General features: G+C 45.4%; 1 protein-coding gene across 5 annotated transcripts in view; it reads left to right on the forward strand.

Annotated features, from left to right (window-relative positions):
• The window catches only part of LOC119978690 (protein tweety homolog 3-like), a 286190-nt gene that overhangs the window by 243388 nt on the left and 28838 nt on the right, over window positions 1-13964 (forward strand). For 3 of the 5 annotated variants that reach the window (XM_038820484.1, XM_038820483.1, XM_038820486.1), the window contains exons 12-13: window positions 9664-9846; window positions 12147-12222. In XM_038820484.1, coding sequence (XP_038676412.1) covers window positions 9664-9846; window positions 12147-12222 — 259 coding nt within the window. Of the gene's footprint in view, window positions 1-9663; window positions 9847-12146; window positions 12223-12687; window positions 12789-13964 lie in introns of all 5 variants that reach the window. The other 2 variants (XM_038820488.1, XM_038820485.1) reach the window with 2 other exon arrangements.

Genomic DNA, 13964 nt, shown 5'->3' on the forward strand with positions numbered 1-13964 from the left:
TTTCTCTCTGCTTCTGATACACGTTTGCTTTCAAAGGAGGTACACCCATTTTTTATTTGGTTGTAACTGGTGCACTTCCCTTGATCGCCATGACAACCGTACCCCACACTCGAGCTCTGCATTGAAAATTTGCTTTGGTAAGCAAATGTCAGGCTTTCTGGCTTCATGACAAACCCAACTCAGTTGTGACTGTCTCAATATGATGTGAATACTTGGCATGGCAGCTCGGGTGAGCACCTCAATATCTAATATTTTCATCTTGCCGTCTGACCTTCAGAAACGTTTGAAGGCAGCTCAAGTGAAAGCATTTAGCTTCTTCGCATGAAATGGACAAGTAATCCATGAGGGGTCCCTGTATCCTCAAGTTTCCATTCACCAACAGCCCTGCATTTTGCACCTCTCCTCTCACAGACCATCACATCAGCCTCTTGGTCACAATGCAAAAATGAAAGCCAACACAAGTCCACATTCCAACCCAAATTTATAAATTAAATCAAGCCATAATGCATGCAGAAATAACCTGCAAGGTGCTGTCTCAATTGAATATGCCATTGCTTGTGGAAAACATTCTGTGGTGAAGACTGTTCTGGAAGTCTTAGGGGAAAACATTCTGTGGTGAAGACTGCAGATAACTTTAGAGGAGAGACCTTCAGCATCTCTGGACCCAAAGGCACGCTGCAAATAGCGCTGGTTGACCGGAAACTGTTAAAGCACTGCAGGGGCTGGAACAGGACAGCTGCTATTCTGAAAGAGGGCAGTACTTCTTACTCCATGAAATCTCTGCCTCAGCAATTCCAATACTCGTTTGGAGAACAGGGGCGAAATTCTCCGACCCCTCGACGTGGTGCCAACCACTTCGGCGTGGGCCTAGCCCCTCAATGTGAGGGCTTGACCCCTAAAGGTGCGGAGAATTCTGCACCTTTGGGGAGGCCCGACGCCAGAGTGGTTGGTGCCACTCCACTCCGCCGGGACCCCCCGCCCCGCCGGGTAGGGGAGAATCCCGCCACAGATTTCTGGAACTGTGAGACACCTTTGAAGTGCCTTTGCACATTGACATCTTGAGCCATGATGGCAGCAATTTGAGCTTGCATGATAGCACTCGAATGTTGGGTAAATTCTGATTGTGCTTCAATGGAAGCTAAGATATTGACCATCAGACTTTGCATCATAGTGCGGTATAGCATCATCTATGTTGGCTGTGAATGCTGTTGGAGATTATTGTCTGGAGGGGCATCTGTATTGCACCCCTTCTCCACGATGATGCACGGCATCTCTTCTCGTTTCCACCTCTTCCCCTAAGACTTCCAGAGCAACTTCCAAAATCTTTTGTGCATTCTATCTCCCATAATCAGTCACTGTCTGCAGCATAATATTCAGGAGGATTTCAGCAGCCACAATGCACCACCCCTTTAAGCAGTGCAGGTTAGATTTAAATAGTACTTGGTACCAATGACAATGACTTCACGCATCAGCAAGGGCTTAATGAACATCAGAGGCAGCCCTGGCTCCATGGGAATAAGCAGGCAGCACTATGTTGGCATCCTCCCTTCAATGCAAGCAATTGGCACGGGTTACACTCACATCCACATCCTTGTGTTTGTTTTTCAGTTACCCAATTTAACCCGATCTGACACTTTCAAGTCAGAAGGGGCACATTAGTAGTAAATAGCGTGCAAGTTCTTTATGTCAAGGGTGACTTAACCCACAGGCCCTCTTGTACTGATTGCTGTGTAAGACCATCCAATTGAAGTCAGTCAAATGCGCCACTTTTGAGGTTTTCTCACTTTGTGCTTAAGCGTAAAAGGTGTTTGTTTTTAAAAGGACAGAAATTAACATTGGACGTTCCATTATTCTGACCAATATAAAATTAGTTGGAAGTTACATGAATTGAGGTTTTTCAAGGCGTCTCTTTATTCTTTCTGCTCATTACAGAAGCGCGTTGGCAAGTCCCATTTCCTAGTGCAACATTTGCTTCTGAAATGAAAGCAAAATGCAGCAAATTAGGAAATCTGAAAGAAAGCAGAAATGGCTGGAAGCACCCGGCGGATTAGGCAGCATCTGCAGAGAGAGAAAGAGAGTTCACATTTCTGGAGCTCACTGTTCTTCCAGTGCTGATTGTACACATCTTCCACTGTAACTTTGCACTTCCCTCTGATGCATTGTTATCAGTCCCTGGTGGTGGAATTTGTTAAAATTCTTCATGTGACGCCTTAACATGTATACAGGAGAGCGGACAAAGTGAATACATTTATTTAGCTTGGTCTTTGAAGTAATGCCTACTGATTCCATAAATGTCCACGTCGATATTCAGGCGATAAGAGAATTAATGGGGTAGGCAGGATTGTGGAGCTGAGCCCATGGTCTTATTGAATAGAGCATGCCCAACTTCTCCTATTTACTTTCTTTATGTGTGGCCCATTAACACGACTCTATAGTTTTACACCTATTCTTGTAATTTCCAGGGCGGCACGGTGGCATAGTGGTTAGCATTGCTGCCTCAAAGCGCTAGGGACTTCGGTTCAATTCCAGCCTTGGGTGACTGTGGAGTCTGCATTTTCTCCCTTTTGCTGCATGGGTTTCCTCCTGTCTCCTCCCACAATCCAAAGATTGTTAGGTTTGGTGGATTGGCCATGCTAAATTGCCCTTAGTATCCAAACGGTTAGGTTGCAGGGATGTGGTGGGCGCGTGGAGCTAGGTAGGGTGCTGTTTCCAAGGATCGGTGCAGAGTCAATGGGTCGAATGTCCTCCTTCTGCACTGAGATCCTATGATTCCTTGTAAACCTATTTCTCTGTACCTTATCCACTAGTTAGTGACTTTCTGGATACACCTTTATTGTTTCTTAATTCTAACAACATAAATTCTGTACTTGACTCTATAGGATGCCCTCTCTCTCCATGATATTCCCCTTAATCAATACTGCTACTCTTCCTTTCTTTCTTTTTTCTGAACAATTTGTATCAAGAAATATTTAGTAGCCAGTCCTGTCCTGCCCTTGAGCCAAGTGAGTACATCATTCTGCAGCAGTGCTTTCACATACTACCGATCTGGATCTTTGCACTTTGCTTTTTGGTAACTGAATGGAATGGTTCTTGGAATGATATTGGGCATGATTCACCGACCCCATTGTGCCTGGCGTGGATCTAGGTGCAACGGGTGAATCGTTAGAGAGCCCCAAATCAGGCTCCGGGACGATTGCAAGTCACCCTTGCTGGGCGAGTTCCAGATCTTCATATTTATGTACCTGGACGCCGGATTCACCCGGTGCCCAGGACTCAATGGACCCAACTGCGAGACCTGGCCTGGGCGCCGTTTAGTACTGGCCCACGCAAACACGGACCAGACGTAACGGCACCTCAGCGGTCTCGCAGGGCAGTTCGGGACAGGGCAGGGTGGAACCCTAGCACTCCTGCCTGTGCACCAAGGCAGTGCCACCCTGGCTTTGCCAGGGTCATGGGGCACTGCCAGGATGTCTGGGTGCTAAGTTGGCACTGGCTGGGGGATGCGGGTTGGAGGTGTGCCTTGCCAATTGGAGCGGGGTGGGTGGGAGGGTGTACCAGGGGCCTCGACAAGGCTAGGGAGTGCTGAAAGGAGTCGGGGGGGGGGGGGGGGGGGGGGGGGGGGGGGGGGGGGAGGGAGCTGATTAAATAGTGGGGGGAAAACTCCCCGAGGCCAAGAAAACAACAGTGCCATTGAATGGCGGGGTGATTCTTGGCACTGCAGCCACCGAGAATCACCCCTCCAAACTTGCCCGAAAGCGGACTTAGTTTTAATTGTGCATATTGTTTCAGAATGATACAATCTGGTAGTGTTTTGAACAAGAAAGCAGAAGTGTACTTGCTGAGCAAGTTGTTGAATATTGGTTCACCTAAATAGTCCCAAAGTCTGTGCGTGCAGTAACCTTTTGAGGACCAGCCGATATGTCACATTTTCAACTAAATTGAACAAAAAATATGTTTTAAATCATTAATAATTAAACATAAAAACATGTTTTAAATCATTAATAATTAAACCATTGGGATAAACAGACTTAATGATTCATGGAAGTAAGGAACTAGTTGGCAGCGGTCTGATGTGATGCAGTGGTGTTCCAAATTACATCCTGTGGACCATATGCAGACCATAACTCTGGCAGCTCAGTTCTTTTAGTATTTATATTCTTGTTGGGTTTCTTCTGTTTAAAATTTGCAAGCCCACAGATTTGCATAAACTGTTCTTGGTATAACTGTCCAATAAATCTCAAATCTTTAATAAGTTGACTGATTAATCTTTAATAAGTTGACTGATTAATGGGAACATTCAATTGTTGCAAGATTCCATGACAAACCTAATCCGCCCTGCGAAGGCATAAAGCTCTCTCACTGCCGCAGTGACGTACAGAGTGCGGTTTGGTGAAAGCATCAGTGGTGCTGTTGTGTCCTCTAGTGGTGAATCCATCACAGTTTACCACAGTAATCTATACCAGCTGGGTATATGTTATTTTTTGTTTTTGTGGGAATTAGTTTTACATAATACTTAACTATGTAAAACATAGCCACTAATTTTAACAATTCAAATTAAGTTTGCACTCATTTAAAATTTTGCATTTAGGAGCAGTGCTCCTATGAAAATGAATCTGTATGAAAATGTTTATTTAATTATTTTATCCCATTTGCAGTACAGGGAGGACTTCTGCTTTGAGCATCCTTCACTTTGGGGACAAGCTTTGGTGCTGTTTCTTTTCTGCACTTGGGACCCCAAGAATTTTGTGAAGCCTCTATGCCAATTTTTGCAGCAGCCCCAACTAAATTCTGAAGCTTTAGAAGACAATTCAGGCAGCTGAAGGCCTGAAGTGAAAGCAGAAGATGTTGAAATTGAGCAATAAGCTCTCCAGTTATAGAAAAAGCAAACCAATATATTTGGAGACCTACAAACCCGTGTCCGACAAACAGCTTGTCTTATATTGTGCCTTTTAAGGTAATACTGTATTCCAAGGCACTTTAGAAGGATGTTATCAAACAAATTGTGACATTGATACATATGCAAGATGACCAAAAGCTTGGTGAGAGAGGTAGGTCTAAAGGAGCACCTTGAAAAGGACGGGAGAGAAGCACAGTAGTGGAGAGGTTTATTGGGAGCGGGAATGGAGTTTGAGGCCAGGCCTGGAGATACTGGCGCTACATCCTTCCCAATGTTTAGTTGGAGGAAATTTCTTATGATCTAGCATTGGACAAGCAGTCCGACAGTTTTGAGACAGTGCAGGAGACCAGAGAAGTGGTGGCGTGGTTAAGCTTGACCAACGTCCATATGATGTGAAGATGCCGGCGTTGGACTGGGGTGAGCACAGTAAGAAGTTTTACAACACCAGGTTAAAGTCCAACAGGTTTGTTTCAAACACGAGCTTTCGGAGCGCAGCTCCTTCCTCAGGTCCTGTACATATAGCCATCACAGCAGAATAATGTTACATTTTTTTGATTGTTGAATGATACAACACAGGAGGAGTCCATTCTGCCCACAACGCCCATGCTGTTTCTTAGAAAGAACTCTCCAATTAGTCTCCCTCGTCTACTCTTTCCCTACCTGAGTTTTCATAACTTAGTATTTTTTTTTCCGTTGCAAGCAATTCTCTAGTTTCTTTTTAAAAACTGTTTGCACCACCCGTTCAGAAAGTGTACTTTGCAGATCACCCTAACTTACTGATTAAAAATGAGTCTTATCTCACCTTTAGTTCTTTTGCCAATCACCTGAGATCTGTGGGGCTAGATTCCCCATTTCTGAGACTTGGGGCTGGATTCTCCAATTGCCGACTCCAAAATCGCATTCGGCGATTGGCCGGAGAATCTGTTTTTACGCTGAAGTTGGAGGCAGCACAATTTTTTGCACGCGCCGCCCCTCAAAAAGGGTGTAATTGCCGAGTACACTGCACGCTGTTGGGACAGCGGCAGGACGTCACAGTTTTCGAGGAGCTTGCGTGGCGGCTGCGGATTGTGTCCAGCGCCGCCACAATCGTTTTGGGGGGGGGGCATTCCGTTGGCCGGAGAGGCTTTGGCGGCGGCTGGGGGACATGTGGAGGGTGTTGCGGGGATGGTGAGAAGGGCTATGGGGGGCACTATCTGGCAGGCCGGGTCCGCAAGCGGCCGGCGCCATGTTGTAAGGCGTATGTGTATATACAGCCACGGACCCGCCAATTCTCGGTCCGTATTTGCAGGTAAAGCCTTACATGCTGCTGCTAGCCCCCTACCGGGCGGAGCATCAGTGCGGGGGTGCTGCCGATTTATCAGACCATCTCCATTCCTAACAAATTCCACCTACCGTAAACAGATAATAACCTTTTTCTTATTGCCTCTGCTGACATTTCGTTTTCCACAAAGAAGTCGCCAAACGGCTGCCACCTCTGGACGAACCCTAGCATTGACCCACTTAAGGTGACCTTAATTTTCTCAAGTCCGAGAAACCAGGCCATGTCACTAACCCAGATCTCTGATTTCGGTGACTTCAAGTCCCTCTACGTTAACAATATCCATCTCCGGGCTACCAAGGAGGCAAAGGCCAAGACGTCAGCCTTCTCGCCCTTTGGATTCCCGGGTCTTGCGAAACTCCAGAAATCACCACCTCCGGACTTGGCACCACCCTTGTTTTTAGCACCGTGGGCATGACCTCTGCAAATCCCTGCCAGAATCCCCAGAGCTTCAGACATGCCCAGAGCATATGGACATGGTTTGCTGGCCCTCCCACACACCTCATACACCTATACTCTATACCCAAAGACTTGCTCATCCGGGCCACTGTCATGTGTGCCTCCGACTCCATGAGTTCTTTATAGATATCCGAAACGCTGCCGATTTTTTGGTCAGAGGACTGGACACATGCCCCGGACAGAGCCTCAAAATTAGCGAATCCAGCCCTAAGTGTTGACTCCAACAGAAAATCCGTGGACTTTTACGACAGAGAAACCGGCGCCGCACCTGGACCGATTCCTCTACCATTGAGGGGCGAGCACTGGTGCCACGTGGAACACACTTGATTCCACTGAAACTACGTTCGGGATACGCTGGGTCCGTGATCGACACTTCAGAGACTGACAAGCTGCAGCCTCACATACACCTTACACTCCCTACACACACTTATCCCAGCCAAAAAGATGGCACTGGTTGTGCTGGAATGCACCCATACAGTTGATGGGTCGTCTGGGGCCAAAGGGCATCCAGGGGAGTGCCTATATGACCTGTGGCGCCATGTTCAAAGCGGGCTGTTAGTGGTGTACGCAGCTGCATTGCTGCCTTGCCAGCTGCGGCAATGGTGCTCTATGTGCGTCCACCCTGCCCCACAACACACCTCCTGGCCATCCCCCACTACTCCGCCCAGCCCTGGCAGAAGCCCCCCAGCCAGTGGCACACCTGTCCGTAACCCCCTCTCTCCCTCAGCAGCCATCACGCTGGTTTCACGATTTATAACAGCAGAAGTGAACCACGTCGTCGGGAACTTGGCCCATCGGAGGCGGAGAATCACAGAGGCCCTCTAATGATATGCAAACGGAGCCTACTGTACATGCGGAGTGAAATGCATTGATGCCGTTTTCGAGGTAACAGATAATCTTGGTTTGATGTCAAATCGGCACCTGCCAAGATTTTGTCGTTGAAAGCTGTTCTCTGCCAAATTGCATTTCCCGGTTTCAGCATTGGCTAGCGGAGAATCCTACCCGTGTTCTCTGACTACAAATCCTTCTGCCACTGGAAACAATTGCTCCTCCTTATCAAAAGCCTTAAAGATTTTGAACACGTCTGTTGAATCTCCCACTCATATTCTCTGCTCTGACAATGGCACCAGGTGCGCTAGTCTTTCCACGAAATATTCATCTCTGGTACCATTCCATTAAATCTCCACTCCAACGTCTCTAAGGTCTTGATATTTTTCCAAAATGTCGTAGAAAAGGCCGTTGTACCCCATCTGGGGCTGAACCAACTTTTTATAAAGGTTGAGCATAAGAGCATAATGTCCTTGATTTTTGGACACTGCCTCTATTTTAAAGCTAAGATATCGTAGGCCTTTTTAAGAGCCTCTCAACTTGTCCGGCCACCGTCCAAAAACTTGTGTATGTACATATCTGTCATTCCAGCACCTCCTTCAATATGTTACTATTTGCTTTGCAAGGTGTGAAATACTGTATTTACTCGTGTCAATGTTGAATATTTAAGATGGTTTTTTTAGGGCAAAAGTCTTGGAGGTAAAAATACACTGTTCACCCACTCTTGGGGCTAAATGAGCCCATAAGTTGGCAATTAATTGACATTTAAGAGCCTTGTCCTGCTGGTATTTTACTAGTTGTCGGGGTGCCCAGGCTGCCAGGCTTGTTGGGTGCTTGAGGAGGAGTCCTGCCAGTTCAGACACCCAATTCCCAGTGGAAGTCCCTGTGTATTCTCCCCCCCCCCACCCCCCCCCACCCCACTGTCCCTCCCGATCCCTGCCCGCCAACCCTTTTCCAGGACTTAAACCTGGCCCTGCGAAACCAAATTCCCCCCCACCCAGCAGTTTGTCACCGGTTCCAGTGACAATTATCGTTGGAGTACTCCTGCGGTGGGGGTGCCCGCTTAAAGGCCTCAATTGGCCCTTGGGCAGGTCACTTGTTGCTTTCCCCCACCACTGGTAACATATCAGCTGCTAAGTAATGAGCATACAACTGACTGAAATATCTGGGGCGCGATTCTCCGCAAATCCGGCGTGCCGTAAAGGCTGTCGTGAAACTGGCCGTGTTTCGCGCCAGCCTCGGAGCTCCATCCCGCGACCCGATTCTCCCCCCCCGGGCGGGGCTAGTATCGGGGCCGGGGGAATCACGGCGACGCGGAGTTAGCGAACGTCGCTAACTCCGCCCGCCAAGAGTCATGGCGGCTGACGCGCACGATGACGTCTACCGCGCATGCACGGATGACGTCATCACGCAGATGCGTCAAACCCGCGCATGCGCGGGCCGTCATGCCCCTCAGCCGCCCCACGGAGTGATCCTGCGGGGCGGCGGAAGAACAAAATAGTGCGCGGGTATTGGACCCACTGCCCGCGATCGGTGCCCACCGATCGCAGACCCATGCCATCGGTGCCATGGTTGTCCGGGACGGGCACTTTGTGGCCATTTTCACGAACGCTGAAAGCAGGTGTGATCGCGGCTGTGAAAACGGCCGTAAATTCCGCGGTATTCGGCCCATCGGCTTGCGGAGAATCGCTGTTCGCCGTAAAAAACGGCGAGCAGCGATTCGTGTCGGGGGCGGGGCGGGGGGGGGGGGGGGGGGGCGGGAAGAATAGCGGGAGGCCGTGAAAATTGTCGGGAAGACCCTCCCGCTATTCTCCGACCCGTCGTGGGCAGCGGAGAATCGCGCCCCTGGTCATGTTAAACCCGGGAGAATACTAGCATAAACATGTTATGTGCACCATAACAAAATCTGCACGGTGCTCTTTTAAATTTTATTCCAATACTGATGCAATTTTATCAAAACTCCGTATTCACAGCAAATACAATGGGTAAGAAAAACTACTAAACTGTTTTAAATGTACAAACTAAATTTTATATTTTTTATTCTGCAAAATTTAGTCCAGTAGGAACGTGCTAAATCTATGAAAATTAATGCACGGTGCATCAATTTAAATAAGGGTGGCCTATCTGATGTTGATATTGTCTGGTTTTCCCTTTTCTGAAGCAGTCGTGTTGTTGATGATGGAGATGAGGATATTGTGAGTCCGCAAGGAAACCGCCAACAGCATGACAATCTGTACAGAGTTCATATGCCCAGCCTGTACAGCTGTGGGAGCAGTTTTGGCAGTGAGACCAGTATCCCTGCTGCAGCACATACTGTCAGCAATGCCCCTGTCACGGAATACATGTAAGTGACTGAATAACCTTCTGTCCTTTTAGTTCCTGCCTGACAGTTTCCTTGCAGCCCTCTTCTGCTGGAAATTAAAAAAAATATTTTGCAACTAGAAGCTCAGAAGTGTTTCAGAACCTTGTGTGAACAATGTTAAAGTACATATTTATTTTGTTAATGATTTATACAGCAATGATAAATTATAATCTTTGTAACCAAGTTGAGGTAGAAAATCAGTGCAGTTCATCTAAGTGGCATTTTTATTTACTGTTACTGATGTGGCAGTTTATTATAGGAAGTGATCACTTTACCAGTCATAAGTCCTAAGCAGGCTGGATTTCCATTCATTCCCACCTAATTCGTTTTTCCTGGTTTGATATCCATTTTTGTAAAATGCAGAAAAATCGGAGGCATTTATTTTCCTCGCCACTTAAGCAATGAAAAATTTGGTTGTCATGGAGCCTTGAAGTTTCTACCAGTTTACTCTGATTCTAGACTTGAAAAAAATTTCCCCGGTAACCTCTCAAATCAAATCCCATGGTTTGTATTTTAGAAATAGTGGCGTAAAAGTCATTGACTTTGAGATTGCAAAGTTTAAAACGCTAACTTTATTTTGTGCTAATTCTGATGTGCAATGCATGGTTTTGTGAAGGGTAGGTCATGCCTCACAAACCTTATCGAGTTCTTTGAGAAGGTGACTGAACAGGTAGACGAGGGTAGAGCAGTTGATGTGGTGTATATGGATTTCAGTAAAGTGTTTGATAAGGTTCCCCACGTTCGGCTATTGCAGAAAATACGGAGGCTGGGGATTGAGGGTGATTTAGAGATGTGGATCAGAAATTGGCTAGTTGAAAGAAGACAGAGAGTGGTAGTTGATGGGAAATGTTCAGAATGGAGTTCAGTTACGAGTGGCGTACCACAAGGATCTGTTCTGGGGCCGTTGCTGTTTGTCATTTTTATAAATGACCTAGAGGAGGGCGCAGAAGGATGGGTGAGTAAATTTGCAGACGACACTAAAGTCGGTGGAGTTGTAGACAGTGCGGAAGGATGTTGCAGGTTACAGAGGGACATAGATAAGCTGCAGACCTGGGCTGAGAGGTGGCAAATGGAGTTTAATGTGGAGAAGTGTGAGGTGATTCACTTTGGAAAGAATAACAGGAATGCGGAATATTTGGCTAATGGTAAAATTCTTGGTAGTGTGGATGTGCAGAGGGATCTCGGTGTCCATGTACATAGATCCCTGAAAGTTGCCACCCAGGTTGATAGGGTTGTGAAGAAGGCCTATGGTGTGTTGGCCTTTATTGGTAGAGGGATTGAGTTCCGGAGCCATGAGGTCATGTTGCAGTTGTACAAAACTCTAGTACGGCCACATTTGGAGTATTGCGTACAGTTCTGGTCGCCTCATTATAGGAAGGACGTGGAAGCTTTGGAACGGGTGCAGAGGAGATTTACCAGGATGTTGCCTGGTATGGAGGGAAAATCTTATGAGGAAAGGCTGATGGACTTGAGGTTGTTTTCGTTAGAGAGAAGAAGGTTAAGAGGTGACTTAATAGAGGCATACAAAATGATCAGAGGGTTAGATAGGGTGGACAGCGAGAGCCTTCTCCCGCGGATGGAGGTGGCTAGCACGAGGGGACATAGCCTTAAATTGAGGGGTAATAGATATAGGACAGAGGTCAGAGGTGGGTTTTTTACGCAAAGAGTGGTGAGGCCGTGGACTGCCTTACCTGCAACAGTAGTGAACTCGCCAACATTGAGGGCATTAAAAAATTTATTGGATAAGCATATGGATGATAAGGGCATAGTGTAGGTAAGATGGCCTTTAGCTTTTTTTCCATGTCGGTGCAACATCGAGGGCCGAAGGGCCTGTACTGCGCTGTATCGTTCTATGTTCTATGTTCTATGTTATTTAAGGGGTGGGGAGTAAATATTAATGGACAGAAATAGCTTCAGGTTGTCCCTGAGGGTTAGTTTGAAGTCTCACCTTCCTGTTTTCTCTCGGCAATGATGTGAATGGAGTGTCCCAGGTGGGAGAGAGACTCTACTCAAAAGGCTTCCAAACCAGCAGCAGAAGTAGCTATTTCCCAAAAGAAGTACATTTTAGAAAGGTTTATTGTTGAATTGTGTGAAGAGAGAAAATGCTATGTATAAAATAAATTTAAACCACACTTTGCTTTATATGAAATATATAACCATGCAAATAAATTAAGGTGTTGCCATTTTATTAACTTAAAATTCCATTGCGATCAGTTTTCTGAGGCCAAGTATAGTTATCAGACCAGAATGTAATGTTTTATTTTTGCTCTGTCATTAAATAGGAGTCAGAACACAACCTACCAGAATCCCCGCTGTGAGAATACACCTCTGATTGGCAGAGAATCTCCTCCTCCTTCTGTAAGTTGATGGATTTATTTTGTTTCACACAGAAAATTAATTCAAGTCAAATGTAAAACTAGTCCAAGGCTTTAGAAACTATAATCTGATAGACTTGATCAGAAAATATATACATTTTTAAAAGGGAATGCTGGTCACCTAGAATGTTTAAATAACACTAATACAATCATTTTTTGTTTGTGTAGTATCCTGGTGCTGGAAATTGAATGCATACCACACAGATTTTTGAAGATTATGGTGCAATAGAGCTCATGGTATCTTCTAATGAAGGGTTTTCATGTTGCACAAATTTCCTATATTAGAACAAGAACAAAAATGAGCCACCATTCGTCAAAAATTTGTCTCATAGTTTTTAGACATGGTAGGATGAAACAAAATTGACTACACTAGCCCCTTGCTATAACATTGTCTGGTATGCCACAACCTCTCAGATAACACATATTCCTTATGGCTCCCTTTCCATAGGGGAACCATATAAAAGACTATCTACAACACACTCGTCAGTATAGCGAGCTTTTTGTGTGACTGCAAAAGACAGCTTTATAGAGAGGGTCTAGTGTGCACTGGTAAGTGGTGTTTTATCTTGCCCAGTTTAATTCAGATTGTTTTTTTTGTTGTCTATTAATGGTATGCATATAACTTCAATTTAATCCTTTGAGTACAGTGTAGTATTTTGCACCATTCAAGTGCTTAAAATTCCAGTTAAATGTCCAAATTAAAGTTGCACTTTTTGATAGGATTTTAATTATTGACCTTATTGTAGCACGTGGTATTGGAAGATTATTAATCAGTATATTTTAAAGGTGCAGAATAGATAAAGGTCTTAAAGGATTGAAATGGCTCAAGAAATAGTGTGAGAAATACTGCCCAGATGATGGCAATCAAACCTCACCAGTCCACTTTCCTTTTTTTTTAAAACAAACACTTTTGTTGAAAGTGAACTGTTGAATGTATTTCTTTCTATTTATCTATGAACTGTTGTATGAAGATTTTGCCATCCTGGCAACGTGGGGATCAACATTTTTCTAATTCTTTTTTGCACACAGCAAAATGATGTGGTGACATTTTTGAAATATGAAAAACTTGGGGTTTGAATTGACACCAAAGACCACTGATTGGAATACAGTATTGGGATATTTTCTTAATTTAAAATGTATTTTAACACTATTTTCTATTTAAATTCTACTTCTTTCTGTTTGTCCTTCTATTCATTTGTATGCCTGTTCTCTTTAACGCCTTTTCCAATTTCAATACTCTTTCATTCTACGTAGCTTTATGACCTCCACTCACATTATGTATGATCTCTCCTGGGTCATAGTTAGTACCTGCTAAATGCAGGCCATCCAGACTTATTGAGGCTATTTTAATGATCATAAAATAGCCAGCAATGTGATTCATCTGCTGACTGATTGCAAGCCAGGGTGCAAGGATAATTTTAGAATCAATTTTTGGCATTGTCATTTGATATAATTTATCAAATCAAATAACTGGAGTTTGCTTCCCATATTGTGATGGATGATAGAATTTACAGTGCAGAAGGAGGCTAATCGGCCCATCGAGTCTGCACCGGCCCTTGGAAAGAGAACTCTACTTAAGCACACGGCTCCACCCTATCCCCGTAACCCCACCTAACCGTTTGGACACCAAGGGGCAATTTAGCAGGGCCAATCCATCTGTTCAACTTTGGACTGTGGGAGAAAACTGGAGCATTTGGAGGAAACCCACGCAGACACGGGGAGAGC

This window comes from Scyliorhinus canicula, chromosome 15 (assembly GCF_902713615.1).
Source record: "Scyliorhinus canicula chromosome 15, sScyCan1.1, whole genome shotgun sequence".
In the NCBI taxonomy this organism is placed as follows: domain Eukaryota; kingdom Metazoa; phylum Chordata; class Chondrichthyes; order Carcharhiniformes; family Scyliorhinidae; genus Scyliorhinus; species Scyliorhinus canicula.